The sequence below is a fragment of the Aquarana catesbeiana genome, linkage group LG03, assembly GCF_042186555.1.
Source record: "Aquarana catesbeiana isolate 2022-GZ linkage group LG03, ASM4218655v1, whole genome shotgun sequence".
NCBI classification, from domain to species: domain Eukaryota; kingdom Metazoa; phylum Chordata; class Amphibia; order Anura; family Ranidae; genus Aquarana; species Aquarana catesbeiana.
Window position 1 is genome coordinate 680,467,300 of NC_133326.1, and position 15,795 is coordinate 680,483,094.

At 45.0% G+C, this 15,795-nt stretch overlaps 1 protein-coding gene across 3 annotated transcripts in view; it reads right to left on the reverse strand.

The window, feature by feature from the left end:
• Positions 1-15,795, reverse strand: part of LOC141133523 (adhesion G-protein coupled receptor G6-like) — a 287,556-nt gene that overhangs the window by 150,429 nt on the left and 121,332 nt on the right. For all 3 annotated transcript variants that reach the window (XM_073622952.1, XM_073622954.1, XM_073622953.1), the window contains exon 3: positions 969-1,310. In XM_073622952.1, the coding sequence (XP_073479053.1) occupies positions 969-1,310 (342 nt within the window). The remainder of the gene's footprint in view (positions 1-968; positions 1,311-15,795) is intronic.

Sequence of the window (15,795 nt, forward strand, 5' to 3'; positions counted from 1 at the left end):
GTTTTCAATTTTAATATATCTTAGAATATAAAATGATACTATTGTAATGCCTGACTATTATTAGAGTGTTTTTAGATTTTAATTAATTCTATGTTTGGGTGTTTTTAACCTACAGAGTCGGCTTATCCTCGTCTGTCCTTCCCGGGAACACCGCGGGAGTGGTGAGAGATTAGAGGAGAATGCACAACTGACATAGTATTGATGTTACATGCCCTTATATTATGCAAACATTGTGGGGTTTTTTTTGTGAGATAATTTTAAATTAATAAATAATTGTTGTACTGGATTACGCTAGGTGGAATTTTTTTATCTATTGCTTGCAATGAGCAAAATACAGATGAAGTGTCCAGTGAACAGCGATTATCCCTTTGATTTTAAGCGTGTTAATCACCAGGGTCTGGTAAGTGGATTACCTACGGAGCTGTGGCACAAGTGGTGTGGTGATGGAGACTTGGGATCGCTGATAATATTTTCTTCCACGATCGTCTAGTTTATACTCACCTGCCTTTTCTTAATGGACTTTCACTGAGTGGATCACCATTTGATACTTTGTTTAAGTGGACTCTTAAGCAATTTCATTGATATTTTTAAATATTTGCTATTTTTGCACTAGCGCTGCTAATGTTTTAGAAATGTGTTTATTATTTTAAAGGAAAAGAGAACGAACCTTTAGAACCACTTTAAGGTCAACATTTCACAGGAAGGTAAATTTGAAAGAAACATTCTATACAGCCATACCAACAAAACCATAATGTGAGCCAGTTTCCCAAAATCCAAATCACTTTATGTTCTTTGGAAAATTATTATCCTTTCCTTTCATAGTTAATTCTATGATCCTTTCCCTTGGACTCATAGAACTAACTATGAGTCCAAGGGAGAGGATCATTCCTGCATTACACTTTTATGTAATTGTGTTAGTTAGTGTTACTTTTCATCACTATTCCTAAAATGAGCAAATTTCTACTTACGCTGTGTATATATTGCCTTGAAGCCTTTCTTCTGGATACTAAAGTCACTTACAAAACCTATTGTCATCTCATTCCCAGTTGAGTTAAATGTTAAATCTTTAGCTGTGGTTCCACAGAATTTTGATGTGGTCTCTCCATTGTATATTGAAACATAGTCATACATGCAGTTCTGAGCTTCTTCAATATCAAAGTCCAAAAATGTTACCCGAATGATAAATCCCACTGGGGAAATGATTGTCCAATTGCAATCCTGGCTGTTCGGATACAAATCAGGGTAACATGGCGAGGTGACTTTACCGGAGAGATCTCTTAACAATAAATTGCAGTTAGCACAGCCTAAAACTGAAAGACACAAACAAAATGTGTTAATATATCACATACATTCACACTATAATACAACAATGACCCAAGTAAATGTTACAGACAGCTAGGTTTCAGAAAGTGTATTTTGCATAATGAATTATATTAAATGGGTTTAACTTTAATAAAGTCACAAGGCTGTTGTGAGCTTGTGCTAGTGCCCATGCACCTATGCATGTTACACACGTTAAATGCACAAAGCGCACAAAGAGTAAATTTGCTGTATTTTAATAGAAAATGTAAAACTTATATAAATTACACCAGTGGTTTCCTTCTAAGAGCAGAGATTTATAAAAGAAGGTCTGCCTTTTGGTATTTTTCTTCCTGCTTGGATTGCCACAGTGCACACAGACAGCACCTCCACTCAAATGTGACACTGTTTTAATTTGGGGAAACAAAAGTGATTTGGTCAAAACTTTTTTCCCAAACTACTGTGCTGGAAGAATCTGATTCAATCTGAAGGTAAACATCTGTATGACTATGAGGATTGTATTCCAATCAGGTCAGGTGGTCATAACTCCCAACTGTCCCTCTGTCCCTCTTTCCTTAATTGAGATCATTTTGGTCTGATCTGTACAGTTGTATATAAAATGCACTTTTCATCTTTCAAAAAGTGTTTCCCAGTGCTAAACTTTTCATACAATTTCTAAATTGCTGCATTTGTAAATTTCAAAAGCCAGTATAAAGAAATAGTAGTGGTAAAAAAATTTAAAAAAACACTTTTTTTAACCAATCTTTTTTTTCCGTATAATTCTCCATTAAGGGATCATGGCAGGGGTGTCCTATGCCTATATATTTTTGCTAATAGATGTTTATCGTGCCCATCTTAAAAAGTTGGGAGGTATGTAGGTGGTGATCCTTCTATGGGTACCTTTATACAAAAAAAGATTCTAAAAATCAACCATTTGGTGCCATGAGTTACTGCACTTTGCAATCATCCCTGGTTGTTCAAATCCCTTTCTATAAAAAAACAAAAATAAATACTGTTCACAATGTGCAACCGTTATCGACAGTAAATGGCTTGGGGATCTGCCTGCCTTATGACATTAGCTTGTGATCTGTCAGATAATAAGAACATTCAAAAAAACAAGCACTGACAAGTAGGGATGAGCCGAACACCCCCCCCCCCCCTGTTCGGTTGGCACCAGAACATGTGAACAGGCAAAAAATTTGTTCGAATACGTGAACACCATTAAAGTCTATGGGACACGAACATGAATAATCAAAAGTGATCATTTTAAAGGCTTATATGCAAGTTATTGTCATAAAAAGTGTTTGGGGACCTGGGTCCTGCCCCAGGGGACATGGATCAATGCAAAAAAAAGTTTTAAAAAACGTCAGTTTTTTCAGAAGCAGTGATTTTAATAATGCTTAAAGTGAAACAATAAAAGTGTAATATTCCTTTAAATTTTGTACCTGGGGGGTGTCTATAGTATGCCTGTAAAGGTGTGCATGTTTCCCGTGTTTAGAACAGTCTGACAGCAAAATGATATTTCAAAGGAAAAAAAAAAGTCAGTTAAAACTGCTCGAAGCTATTAATGAATTGCCGGTCCGACAATACACATAAAAGTTCATTGATAAAAACGGCATGGGAATTCCCCACAGAGGAACCCCAAACCAAAATTTAAAAAAAAAAGATGTGGGGGGTCCCCCTAAATTCTATACCAGGCCCTTCAGGTCTGGTATGGATATGAAGGGGAACCCCAGCCAAAATTTATAAAAAAAAATTGCGTGGGGTCCCCCTCAATCTATACCAGACCCTTATCCGAGCACACAACCTGGCAGGCTGCAGGAAAAGAGGCGGGGATGAGAGAGCACCCCCCCTCCTGAACTGTACCAGGCCACATGCCCTCAACATTGGGAGGGTGCTTTGGGGTAGCCCCCCAAAACACCTTGTCCCCATGTTGATGAGGACAAGGGCCTCATCCCCACAACCCTGGCCGGTGGTTGTGGGGGTCTGCGGGCGGGGGGCTTATCGGAATCTGGAAGCCCCCTTTAACAAGGGGACCCCCAGATCCCACCCCCCGTGTGAGTTGGTAAGTGTACCCCTACCATTTCACAAAAAAAGTGTCAAAAATGTTAAAAATGACGAGACAGTTTTTGACAATTCTTTTTTTTTAAATGCTTCTTCTATCTTCTATCTTCCTTCGGTTTCTTCCTCCATCTTCTTCTGGTTCTTCTGGTTCTTCCACCGGTGTTCTCGTCCGGCACCTTCCTCCGCGGCATCTTCTTCCCTTCGTCTTCTCGGGCCGCTCCGCATCCACCATGATGGGAGGCTCCCATTGTGTGACGCTTCTCCTCTTCTGACGGTTCTTAAATAACAGAGGACCGGTGACCCCGCCCCCTCTGACGCATGGGGACTTGACGAAGACTTCCCTGTGGCATTCCCCGTGACGTCAGAGGGGCGGGGTCAAGCATCACAGCGGGAGCCTCCCATCATGGTGGATGCGGAGCGGCCCGAGAAGACAAAGGGAAGAAGACGCCGTGGAGGAAGATGCCGGACGAGAACACCGGAGGAAGAACCAGAAGAAGAAGAAGAAGATGGAGGAAGAAACCGAAGGAAGATAGAAGATAGAGGAAAGAAGAAGAATTTGAATAAAGGAATTGTCAAAAACTGTCTCTTGTCATTTTTAACATTTTTGACAGTTTTTTTGTGAAATGGTAGGGCCATTTCATACAGGGGGGAGGGCCGGGATCTGGGAGTCCCCTTGTTAAAGGGGACTTCAAGATTCCGATAAGCCCCCCGCCCGCAGACCCCCACAACCACTGGGCAAGGGTTGTGGGGATGAGGCCCTTGTCCCCATCAACATGGGGACAAGATGTTTTGGGGGCTACCCCAAAGCACACTCCCAATGTTGAGGGCATGTGGCCTGGTACGGTTCAGGAGGGGGGGCTGCTCTCTCTTCCCCCCCTCTTTTCCTGTGGCCTGCCAGGTTGCGTGCTCGGATAAGGGCCCAGTATGGAATTTAGGGGAACCCCCCACAACATTTTTTTTTTTAATTTTGGTTTGGGGTTCCCCTGTGGGGAATTCCCATGCCGTTTTTATCAATTAACTTTTATGTGTATTGTCGGACCGGCAATTCATTAATAGCCGTAAGTAGTTTTACATGACTTTTTTTCCTTTGAAATGTAATTTTGCTGTCAGACTGTTCTAAACACGGGAAACATGCGCCCCTTTACAGGCATACTATAGACACCCCCCAGGTACGAAATTTAAAGGAATATTACACTCTTATTTTTCACTTTAAGCATTATTAAAATCACTGCTCCCGAAAAACGTCCGTTTTTAAAACTTTTTTTGCCTTGAACCATGTCCACTGGGGCAGGACCCAGATCCCCAAACACTTTTTATGACAATACTATGCATATAAGCCTTTAAAATTAGCACTTTTGATTTCTCCCATAGACTTTTAAAGGGTGTTCCGTGGCTTTCGAATTTGCCGCGAAGACCCCAAATTGTTCACTGTTCGGAGAACTGGCGAACAGCCGATGTTCAAGTCGAACATGAGCTCGACTTGAACTCGAAGCTCATCCCTACTGACAAGCAATACCTCTTGTTTTAACAGCATGGTGTTAGAATATTTATAGATGAACCTTAACTCACTAGGGATGAGCCGAACACCCCCTGGTTCGGTTCACAACAGAACCTGCGAACAGACCGAAAGTTTGCGCGAACTTTAGAACCCCATTAAAGTTTATGGGACTCCAACGTTTGAAATCAAAAGTGCTAATTTTAAAGGCTAATATGCAAGTTATTGTCCTAAAAAAAGGGTTTGGGGACCCGGGTCCTGCCCCAGGGGACATGTATCAATGCAAAAAAAAGTTTTAAAAACGGCCGTTTTTTCGGGAGCAGTGATTTTAATGATGCTTAAAATGAAAAAAAAAAAGTGAAATATTCCTTTAAATATCGTACCTGGGGGGTGTCTATAGTATGCCTGTAAAGTGGCGCGCGTTTCCCATGCTTAGAACAGTCCCAATACAAAATGACATTTGTAAAGGAATAAAAGTCATTTAAAACTGCTTGCAGCTTTAATGTAATGTCGGGTCCCAGCAAAATTGATGAAAATCAGTGAAAAAAAAAAAAAAGGCATGGGTACCCCCTAGTCCATTACCAGGCCCTTTGGGTCTTCTAAGGATATTAAGGGGAACCCTGCACCCGAATTTAAAAAAGGAAAGGTGTGGGGCCCCCAGGCCCTATATACTCTGAACAGCAGTATACAGGCAGTGCAAACAAGACAGGGACTGTATGTTTGTTGTTACCGTATATACTCATGTATAAGTCGAGATTTTCAGCCCTTTTTTTAGGCTGAAAGTGCCCCCACGACTTATACTCGAGCCATCGCCATCTGCCTACATGATCAGCGTGTCATGCAGACAGACGGTGGCCATTCCACTGTTTAAAAGCCACACCTCCCCCTCATCTGTGATAGGCAGAACACTCAATTTCCCAGCAGTCAGTGTACAGCCTATCACGGACATTCTCTCATCCTCGTCCGTGGAGTGAGGATGAGAGAATGTCCGTGATAGGCTATCCGCTGACTGCTGGGAAATAGAGTGTTCTGCCTATCACAGACGAGGCGGAGGCGCGGCTTTTGAACAGTGGAATGGCTGCTGAATGCTATTATGACAAACTGATCGGTGGATGCAGAGCGGCACACGGAGGATGCAGATCGCCACATGGAGGTTGCAGAGCAGCACACGGAGGCATGCACTGGACACAGGTAGGCTGCACAGGACACAGGTAGGCATGCAGCTGCAGATGGGCATTTTTGATCCTCTTTTCCACAGTAGCTGCTGCATTTCTCCCTCTCGGCTTATACTCGGGTCAATATGTTTTTCCCAGTTTTTTGTGGTAAATTAGGGGCTTCGGCTTATATTCAGAATGACCTATACTCGAGTATATACAGTAAGTAGAATCTGTTTGTAATTTTGAACTGGTACATATTTAAAGTGTAGCTCCAGCCAAAAAATCTATTTTTAAGCTTTTTGGAAAATATAGGGAAGGGTTATCACCCCTGTGACATTTGTTTTGCTGTCTGTGCACCTCTTCAGAAGATTTCACATCACTTTCTGTCCCAATAAGAAATGTTTTTTGAAAATTTGGGGTTTTTAGTGAAACAAGGTTTGGTGATAAAGCATCAGTGGAGAGGAGACACGTTTTTTCCCATATTAACTCTTACAGGAGAGAATTTCCCTTCCCAGGGGTAGATTTCATCTCACTTCCTGTTGTCTCCTTCTGTTTGCAAGTAGGAGTCGTTTGTAAGTCGGATGTTTGAAAGTAGGGGCCTGCCCTATATTCTCTGCAGAACTTGGGGCCTTAGGTGTTGGTGTTGCCACAACACTGTAAGCCCTCACAGTTACTCTTGGTGGGCGCAGGAACGAGCCCTGCTGTGAAATATTAGATCAAGAAATGTAATTACATGTCCCTGTTGAACAGGGGCAGAAAAATTGGGCCTTAGGCACTGGTGCCACAACACTGCAACCCCTCACAGATGCTATAGTTGGAGCACATGAATGAGCCCTGCTGCAAAGTACTGCATCAAAAATTGTAATTACACGCCCCTGTTAAACAGGGGCAGAAAAATTGGGCCTTAGCCACTGCTGCCACAACACTGCAACCCCTCACAGACACTATCATTGGAGCGCAGGAATGAGCCCTGCTGCAAAGCATAGGACAGTGCATGCTTTCCTGATCATAGCCCACTGGCGTGGGGAAAAAAAAAAAACAAGCTCCCTTGATACTGTCCTGGTGCTATAGTGGCATAAGTACTCTTTGATGGCCCTCTGCTGCATGTGGAGCCGCTGCAGCATGGCCAACATTGAGTTCCACCTGGTGGGCATGTCACAGATTAGGCGGTTCTTGGGCAGGTTAAAGTCCTTTTGGAGGTCAGCCAGCCAAGCACTGGCATTATATGACCTGCAAAAATGCACAGACTTTCCTGGCCTGCCTCAGGACATCCTGTAAGCCCGGGTACCTGCCCAAGAACCGCTGCACCACCAAGTTAAGGACGTGAGCCAAACAGGGCACATGGGTCAGTTGTCCCTGTCGGAGGGCAGAGAGGAGGTTGGTGCCATTGTTGCAAACCACCATACCTGGCTTAAGCTGGCGTGGCATCAACCACCTCTGAACCTGCCCCTGCAGAGCTGACAGAATCTCTGCCTAATTGTGGCTCCTGTCCCTCAAGCACACCAGCTCAAGCACTGCATGGCATCTTTTTGCCTGCGTGCTTGCATAGCCCCTTGAACGCCTATGGAGCAGCACTGGTTCCAAGGACAAATCAGCAAGGAAGAGGCCATGGAGGAAGAAGAGGAGGGGGTGGAGGAGAGAGGTGTGGCAGAATCACCACTAGTAGAATTTTGGAGGCGTGGTAGCAGAACAACTTCCAACACTACTGCACCCTGTACTGCATCCTTCCCAGCTGCCAGAAGAGTCACCCAGTGCGCAGTGAAAGATAGGCAATGTCCCTGTCTGTGCCTGCTGGACCATGAGTCAGTGATAATATGCACCTTACCACTGACCGCCCTGTCCAACGAGGCCAAGACATTGCCTTCCACATGCCGATAGAGAGCCGGAATAGCCTTCCGTGAGAAAAAGTGGCGTTTGGGAACCTGCCACTGAGGAACCGCACATTCCACAAACTCACGGAAGGGGGCAGAGTCTACCAACTGAAAAGGCAGCAGTTGAAGTGCTAGCAATTTAGCCAGGCTAGCATTCAACCGCTGGGCATGTGGATGGCTGGGAGCGAACTTCTTTCGGCAGTGCAGCAGCTGGGGCAGGGAAATTTGCCTGGTACAATCTGATGCTGGTGTACCGATAGCAGATTGCCTGCAAGTACTTGGCTGTGACACACCTAATTCTATACCTTCATTCCTCTCAGTGCAGGTTTCAGAGAGGACTGAAGGTATAGTGGGGTTGGAGATCCCAGCTGATGAGAAGCAAGGAGAGGTCCGCTTTGTTCTTTGGTGTGGGTCTTTTAGGTACGCTTGCCAACTAACTGCATGGCAGGTCTAAGTGATAAAGATCGACCCGCGCCGTGGAGAATAAATACAATTGTAAATAAATTACAAATAAATTATAGAATAAATACAATTTACACACTTACCCACATGTACATATGTAATAGGGCTGCAGCTGTAGTGCGAGGTGAGTACCCCAAAAAATGACCACAGAAAATTTATACTCAGCGCTACCTCTCTAAATTATAAATGTACATATACTCGCATCAAATATGTGTCATATGACAACATGTGTAACAAAGTGCCAATATAGTGCAAAAAAAGTGCATTCAATAAAGTTCAAATATTGCAAAATAAGGTGCAATCAATAAAGTTCAACAAGTGTGAGGTGCAGGGCTGGTGACACATTGATGGTGACTTCCTGTGCCCCCCTCCTGGATCCCCACTCACCAGATAAAGATAAATACGCCTGTGTATATCAAGATGGTGTATATCAAGATGTCTGGTCAAGCATGTGGTGCCCAAGTGGGTGATGTTTTGGCCACGCGAGATACGCTTGAGGCACATGTTGCAAATAGCAGCGGTGCAATCTGATGCACTCATCTCAAAAGAGGCCCCTACCAAAGAACTTTTGGAATAACGTGCAGAGACAGCAGCACCCTGCACATGTGGAGCTCTGCTGTGTGATGCAGTCGGTATGCTTCCCTTAAGCTGGCCCCTGGAGGGCATCCTGCCTCGTTGGAGATGTGCCTCCTCCTTCTCCTCTCTCCTATCAGACACCCACATGGAGTCAGTGACTTCCTCATCATCCGCTCCCTCCTTATCACTGGAGCAAACCTGGTAGTATGCTGCAGCTGGGGGAACAGGACTGCCAGATTGCTGTCCTTCTTGGGCACCCCCTCTCTCTGGACTCACGTTACTGCCTTGCTCTAGCTGGGTACCATCATCCGAGCCTTCAGAACGCTGGGCATCCTCCTGGAGCATGTACCCAACACTGTGGTCAAACAGTTCGGTGGACTCCTCAGGAGGACATGGTGGGGCGGGAAGGAGTGACTGATGCCATTGAGCCGAGGGAAGAGGCTGCGTTGGCAGCTGCTTTGCCAGACAAAGTACCCTGAGCCTGGGTGAGAGAGGATGAGGAGGATGAGGATGGCTTGGTCATCCACTCTTCTGCATGTTGCGGCTCAATGCGGCCAGCTGCCGAAAAAAAGGACAAGCGCGTCCCATGGCCACGTGATGATGAGGATGCACCGTCTCTGCCTGCTTGCCCTATTTTATTGGCTTGTGACTGCCTGCCTCTCCTTGTTGGCCTTCCAGACATACTAATGGCCTGCAGTGAGATGTAGCTGCACAAAGCTGGGATGTGTATATATAATGATTATACTGCAGCTAGCAGAATCAACTGCCTGCCTGTGGTATTAATAGGATCAGAACACCAGCAATTGTCTTCAGGAAGCTTTAGGTGCACACTGTGCAGAGGACACAGTACACTAACTGTAAATACTGCAGCTGCCTGCCTGTGGTATTAATAGGATCAGAACACCAGCAATTGTCTTCAGCAAACGGCACTTTCTTAAAAGTCTGGCAGTTGCCAGGTTTATTTACAAGGAGGTTTGCAAAATAAAAATAAAACAGTAAAGTAAATCCTTGCCATCCAGCGCTAACTAAACAAACAGTCTCCTCTCTAGACAGTGCGGGGCTGGTCCCCATCACCCACAAAACATGCAATAAAGCAAACCTTACAGTCCAATAGCTAGAGCTCCCCTCAGGATTCCTTCCTGAGTCTCCAAAACCAGAGCCCCTGCTGCGCTCTCTTCCTGGATATTTAAAGTCCAGTCTGGACCTATTATCGTGTATCTCACCTCGCATACCGTCCCAATATATATATATATATATATATATATATATATATATATATGTAGGAAGGCCAGTATGGTGGCCTGAATTTATGGGAGGAGCCCGGGGGGTATTTAAGCAGCCCGCTCACCTGTGGTGCTTGTCGGTTTCCTGTGCGCGATACCCACCCTCCCATCCCCATTTCACAGCATTTCTCAACTATTCATTTCATTCATTTCTCTTACAGAATAATCATTTCTTAAACCAGGGTATGCCCCCTTATTTTGGCATACCGGCCATTAGACCAAGGCACACTTTCAGGTCCATTTCATATGGTAAGTCCACACTTTCAGGTCTATTGCTGATGGTAAGTATTATCTTTACTATAAGTGTTATCTATGTCCATATCGGACATAGGGCTCCGGCCATAAATATATATATATACACACACACAACACCTAGGATGCATATATATATATATATATATATATATATATATATATATATATATACACAATACACTGTAAATGCAGCTAACTGACTCACCTGCCTACTCTATCTAACTTAAATCAAATGACACTGTCTCTCTGTCTATCTCTCTCCGCAGCCGCAACACACTACACAAGGCCACCACACAGGCGGCCTTATATAGTGTGGGGCGTGTACTAAACCCCCTGAGCCATAATTGGCCAAACCCACCCTGCCTTTGGCCAATTACGGCTCTCTGTACAGACAGCGCTGTGATTGGCCAAGCATGCGGGTCATAGTGCATGCTTGGCCAATCACCAGCCAGCAATGCACTGCGATGCCGCAGTGAATTATGGGCCGTGACGCACCACTTGAATTTGGTGCAAACGGCTCATAACGTTCGCAGTTCGATGAACGGTCGAACAGGCGGTGTTCGAGTCGAACAGGCGGTGTTCGAGTCGAACATGGGTTGGACTCGAACTCGAAGCTCATCCCTAGTGATCACGCGTTCTGGTCACAATAACTTCTGGGTACTTACATATGACTGCAAGTACAGATGAGCTAAGCAGGCAAAAATAGGGTGTAGTTGTGTAGTTCAGCCTTGGATACCCATAGAAAAATAAATAGGCAGCACGCTATGCGCACTGCACCAAATTGTGGGTGTGACAAAAATTATGCTAACAGTGGGAGGAGTTTAAAACAAGTGTCACAAGCGAGATTGTAACAAACATGTAAATACCTCAGCACAATCATTTGTAAAAAAATAAATTCTTCTCTTACATATGCTTTCCTGCCCATAGCCTACCTTCAGGAAGAACATCATAAACGTAGTGAATATATTGACCAACCAGCAACTGTTGTACAATATAGAAAAGTGTGCAGTGGTTAGGAACATGTCACATACAGCCTGGCATACTGAGTGGAGTGGTCAGGAACATGTCATATACAGCCCAATGTACAAAGTGCAGCGGTAAGGAACATGTCATGTACAGCCCAATGTACAGAGTGCAGTGGTCGGGAACATGTCATATACAGCACAGTTTACAGAATGCAGTGGTCAGGAACATGTCATATACAGCCCGATTTACAGAATGCAGTGGTCAGGAACATGTCATATACAGCCCGATTTACAGAATGCGGTGGTCAGGAACATATCACATACAACCTGGTGTACAGAGTGCAGTGGTCAGGAACATATCATATACAGCCTAGTATACAGCGTGCAGTGATTAGGAATATGTCATATACAGCCAAGTGTACAGAATACAGTGGTCAGTTAAAGTGGCTTATTAGAACAATGCCATTCAACTAAAGCAGTATGTATAGAGCCAGGCCCGGACTGGGACAAAAAATAGGCACGGGCATTTTAGGCTGAGCAGCCCATTTTTTTTTTTTTAATACAAATCAGGGAAGCATGACATGTTTGTTATTTAACCAACAATGAATCTATCTATGGTCGCCGCTGCCACCCCCTATACAGGTGCCTAACCCCTTTTCAGGCACCTGCACCTGAATTACAGTGGTGGGGGTGTTTTTTGAAAGCACCTGATTAGAGCCATAGGCTCTAATAGGCGTCCAAAAAAGATGAATAGCGGGGCGCCATGCTGGGCATTTGCTGTTCACTCAGCATTGTGTCATTCGCTTTCCTAACACTGAACCGCCTCTCAGCCAATCAGGTGCTTGGGTCTGTTACCTGTCTGTCATCTAATTGGCTGACACGACAGGCGCTGTGATTGGACGGCGCCTATCAGGCGTCCAATCATAGCAGTAGACGGGAGAAGACATCGAGCGTGGAGGACATCACCACTCGCTGCCCCACCAAGACAGGTAAGTGGCGGTTGGGGGATGCACACTGGCAGAAATTGGTGGGCACAGTAGTGACAGTTGATGGGCACACTGGTGGCAGTTGATGGGCACAGAAGGGGCAGTTGATGGGCACACTGGCAGCAGTTGATGGTTACACTGGCGGCAATTGATGGGCACACTGGCAGCAATTGATGGGCACAGTGGCGGCAATTTATGGCACAGTGGCGGCAATTGATGGGCACAGTGGTGGCAATTGATGGGCACAGTGGCTGCATTTGATGGCACAGTGGCTGCAATTGATGGGCACAGTAGCTGCGTTGATTTGATGGGTTTTTTTTTCAGTTTGTTTGCGCCCCCCAAAAATTTTGAGCACCAGCCGCCACTGGTTCAGATTAGGATTGAAACACACCTAAGCTCACCCCTGCCAAGGGGAATGCTGCAGCTGGCTTTAAGACTTCAGTCCGGGTTCACACTACTGCAGTGTGAGACACCACATTTTGCACAGGAATCACAGCACGCTCCTGTGTGAATTACATGTGGTGTCTCTGGGGTGCGATTTTAGCCAAGGATTTGTATGGCTCAAATCGCACTGCATTCACATCAAACTGGTGCAGAACCCTTTATTGTCCACACCAGAATCAGATTTCATGGGTGTTCACACCCATGCGATCCCATTTGGCAAACTGCGCTGCGTTTTGCAAACCAATTGCCGGGTGTCGTTAACTTAACATACACTCTGCAATTGTTTCACATGGACAGGTTGCGATTTTATATGCAGTGCTGAAACCGCAACAAATTTGCTGTGAATTCGCACCACATCTAGTGTGAACCCAGGCTAGAGATAACAGTGAATTTTAGGGCACATTAAAAATATATTACCCCAAATTATATATAATATAATCCAAAAGGCATCCTGAATTTAAAGTGCATGTATGATTTTTTTTTGCTAACAATGAACTTACCCAGCCAGCTAGTACTAAATATACCACAATTACAAAGATAAAAGAAAAAAAAATCATATATACACTTTAAATGCAGGACACCTTTGGGCCCAAGAACTGTCCCTCTCTCACACAATGTTTTACACCTGCATTTACACACAGCATGATGAGAACATGATTTGGTCTGGTCAGTGGTCTCTTTTACACAGTAAAGAGTGATGCTGAACTACCTGAGTGCTCTCATCATGCTGTGTGTAAATGCAGGTGTTAAACAAATTTTTTTTGCAAAGAGGCAGGCTGGCATCACTTACTTTTTAGCAGTCTTTTCCAGGCCCTGGTATCTGTAGCTGCAGATACACCTTTCCAATGTCAGGCTAGAAGGGGATTCCTCCAGGCAGCTCCTCCCCCTTCATGGTCACCTGACTCCTTCATTTCCGCCCCCTGAGCTGAATAGTTAGACGGCCACGGAGCTGGCTGTGGTGAGGCCGGGTGATTGGCCCCGAACCAAGGAGCAGCACAGATGCCTTGGGAGTGGGCGGTGGGGACTGGGGCCCCCGGCCAGATAGATATGGATGCTGCCCTCTCTGCGGAGCCAGCCACGGAGAGGCCGGCAGCGGATGAGCAGGGCCAGCTCAAGCAGCTGCCCAGGAAGTCAGTCAGGCCCGATATTGACATGTGGCCCGGCAACCTCAGTCCACCGGGCATATGTCCGGTGTGCCCTATGGCCAGTCCGGGCCTGTATAGAGCAATATCCATCTACTTACGATTACATGCAGTATCTCACAGAAGTGAGTACACCCCTCACATTTTTGTAAATTTTTTATTATATCTTTTCATGTGACAAAGCTGAAGAAATTACACTTTGCTACAATGTAAAGTAGTGAGTGTACAGCTTGTATAACAGAGTAAATTTGCTGTCCCCTCAAAATAACTCAACACACAGCTATTAATGTCTAAACCGCTGGCAACAAAAGTGAGTACACCACTAAGTGAAAATGTCCAAATTGGGCCCAGTTAGCCATTTTGTCTCCCTGGTGTCATGTGATTCGTTAGTGTTACAAGGTCTCAGTTGTGAATGGGGAGCAGGTGTGTTAAATTTGGTGTTATCACTCTCACTCTCTCATACTGGTCACTGGAAGTGCAACATGGCACCTTATGGCAAAAAACTTTGAGGATCTAAAAAAAAAGAATTGCTGCTCTACATAAAGATGCCCTAGGCTATAAGAAGATTGCCAAGACCCTGAAACTGAGCTGCAGCATGGTGGCCAAGACTATACAGCGGTTTAACAGGACAGATCCACTCAGAACAGTCCTCGCCATGGTCGACCAAAGAAGTTTGAGTGTACGTGCTCAGGGTCATATCCAGAGGTTGTCTTTGGGAAATAGACCTATGAGTGCTGTCAGCATTGCTGCAAAGATTGAAGGGGTGGGGGGTCAGCCTGTCAGTGCTCAGACCATACACCGCACACTGCATCAAATTGGTCTGCATGGCTGTCGTCCCAGAAAGAGGCCTCTTCTAAAGATGATGCACAAGAAAGCCCGCAAACAGTTTGCTGAAGACAAGCAGACTAAGGACATGGATTACTGGAACCATGTCCTGTGGTCTGATGAGACCAAGATAAACTTATTTGATTCAGATGGTGTCAAGCGTGTGTGGTGGCAACGTGCGAGAAGTACAAAGAAAAGTGTGTCTTGCATACAGTCAAGCATGGTGGTGGAAGCGTCATGGTCTGGGGCTCCATGAGAGCTGCCGGCACTGGGGAGCTACCGTTCATTGAGGGAACAATGAATGTCAACATGTACTGTGACATACTGAAGCAGAGCATGATCCCCTCCCTTCGGAGACTGAGCCACAGGGCAGTATTCCAACATGATAATGACCCCAAACACACCTCTGAGACGACCACTGCCTTGATAAAGAAGCTGAGGGTAAAGGTCATGGACTGGCCAGGCATGTCTCCGAGCTAAACCCTATTGAGCATCTGTGGGGCATCCTGATATGGAAGGTGGAGGAGAGTAAGGTCTCTAACATCCATCAGCTCCGTGATGTCGTCATGGAGGAGTGGAAGAGGACTCCAGTGGCAACCTCTGAAGCTCTGGTGAACTCCATGCCCAAGAGGGTTAAGGCAGTGCTGGAAAATAATGGTGGCCACACAAAATATTGGAGAAAAATTGTTAAGAGAAACCACTACTGAGTATCAGGACTGGAAGCCTATGCCACATCCCAATGTAGAAGTTTGCAAAGGAAAGTGCCCCAGTGATTGTGCAGGCATAGGGGATAAACCAGATCATACAGGAGATAGAATATGGCAAAAAAAGTACAAAATTATTTGAAATATACATAATCATAAATTTAGTGCAGAAATAAGAACACCTAAAAAAAATTGCATTAGGACACAATCAATAATTAGCAAAAATTTCTTGAAACACACACATATGATCTAAACATAAGATCAGCA